A 1741-nucleotide genomic window follows, 5' to 3' on the forward strand; every position below is an offset into this window, starting at 1 on the left:
GAGAGGCAGGGCTGAAGCTTTCTAACACAAAGTTATTTCCCAAAATGCGGGGTGCAGTCGGTCCCTCCATACCACTTTATACATCACCATACATGCACAAAGAAAGCATTATCTTGGGGTCTGCTAGACAAGGGCCAGTCCAGGAATCACTGGCTGCCTGCTGTTCTACTTTTCCTGTTCTTGTTTTGGGAGGTGCGTGAATGTTTGGGCATTTTTCTTTCCCCTCACCTTGGTTTCAGCAGAACAATAGTTTTAGGAAAGGGTGGTGGATTTTTTTGGTGGCTTTTATTTTCTTTTAAGACAGTTCTTTGAAGGCTTGTCAGCCAAGGAGCTGAGTATGGACAGAGGCAGCAGACGGGTCAGCGGAATCTTTGCTGCAAGGCATGAAATTTGGTTTGCTAAATATTTAAAGAAAGTTGAAGCCGGTTTTGTTTTCTCCCTTTCACTTGTAAATGCAAACTGAATTTTCAGTGATGGCTCTGATAAATACTGCACCCAGCTAAGTAATGCGGTTGGTTTTCTTTTGTGTCCACCTTTAAAGGGCCAGAGTAGGGATAAAAATCACATTCTTTAAGATGATTCTCTCTTTAAACCTTGTCCCAACACTGGTACAAACTAAATCGGTCATTAAAAGAACAAGAAAAAAGGCAAATGTATTTTCATGGTGCATTCTAGAATCCTGGAAAGGAAAAATGTGAACAAATCAGATGATTTTTCTCCCTCTAAAATTTTTGTGTGTGGAGTTTTGAGATTCATTGTTTCTCTCCTTGCTTCCCCTGCACACGGAGCGCCATGGGGCTTGAAACTGGAGTCTGCATAGGACAAGTATTTAAATTTAAACAAAAACCTAACGGCCATAAAATGTCCAACTGACAGCAGCTTTCCTCCAGCCCTGATGCTCTGTAAAATCTTAGTAACTAGTTCTACCCAACCTAAATATTGAGTCCAACTTGACCTTTCTCATGATCTCCGTCCTCCTGGTGATACATTTTAATTTTCTTTTTCTTTTGGTTAGTCAGCGGCCAGGAGAGCAGGGACTTGTTGTGCCAACTGTCAGACAACCACCACGACCTTATGGCGACGTAATGCAAACGGGGACCCAGTTTGTAATGCCTGTGGACTCTACTATAAATTGCACAATGTGAGTATTTACTCATCTCATGCGTCGCTGCTTGCCTAGCCGGGATTGATGTCTTAACTGCATGGTGTACACTAGGCTTTTATTGGTTTCAGGGGTTTGGTTGTTGTTTTATTCCTTCCCCCCCCACCCCAAGGTTCCCCTGGGAAGTGACAGCCGTTCTTTGTCAGCATAGTGATGCTAAGTTCAGTGACATTACAATGTATTAGCTTGGCTTCTAACGCTTGGGTAAACCAGGCAAAATACAGCTACCACACTTGATTTTAACTAAGTGTGTTTTGTGTGCCGTTTCACTCCAGAAACACGGCCCATTTGGAATGGGCTCTGAGTAAAAATTAATCCTGATGGCCTATCTTCAATTTAACTTTTTAAAAAATAATTATATCTAAGGCTTTGTTGTATTATCTATTTTTTTAAAAAGAAATTAATCCTAAGCAGGAATTGCTTGACTTGTTGGAACGTTATTTAAACTGTAAGTAACAGAGGTTACTGGTACAAGATTGCTCATGTCTTAGGACTGAATTTGGGTCAGCATGTGCCTCCTAGTTTGATCTCTCCTATTAGGAAATGAATGAGGACTGAGGGTAAGCCTACGGGAAAGAG

The 1741-nt window shown here is 41.5% G+C and overlaps 1 protein-coding gene across 1 annotated transcript in view; it reads left to right on the plus strand.

Annotated features, from left to right (window-relative positions):
- The window catches only part of GATA2 (GATA binding protein 2), a 5211-nt gene that overhangs the window by 2141 nt on the left and 1329 nt on the right, over positions 1 to 1741 (plus strand). The window contains exon 2 of the mRNA XM_009069350.1: positions 1016 to 1141. Within this exon, the coding sequence (XP_009067598.1) occupies positions 1016 to 1141 (126 nt within the window). The remainder of the gene's footprint in view (positions 1 to 1015; positions 1142 to 1741) is intronic.

Source organism: Acanthisitta chloris, unplaced genomic scaffold (assembly GCF_000695815.1).
Source record: "Acanthisitta chloris isolate BGI_N310 unplaced genomic scaffold, ASM69581v1 scaffold30132, whole genome shotgun sequence".
NCBI classification, from domain to species: domain Eukaryota; kingdom Metazoa; phylum Chordata; class Aves; order Passeriformes; family Acanthisittidae; genus Acanthisitta; species Acanthisitta chloris.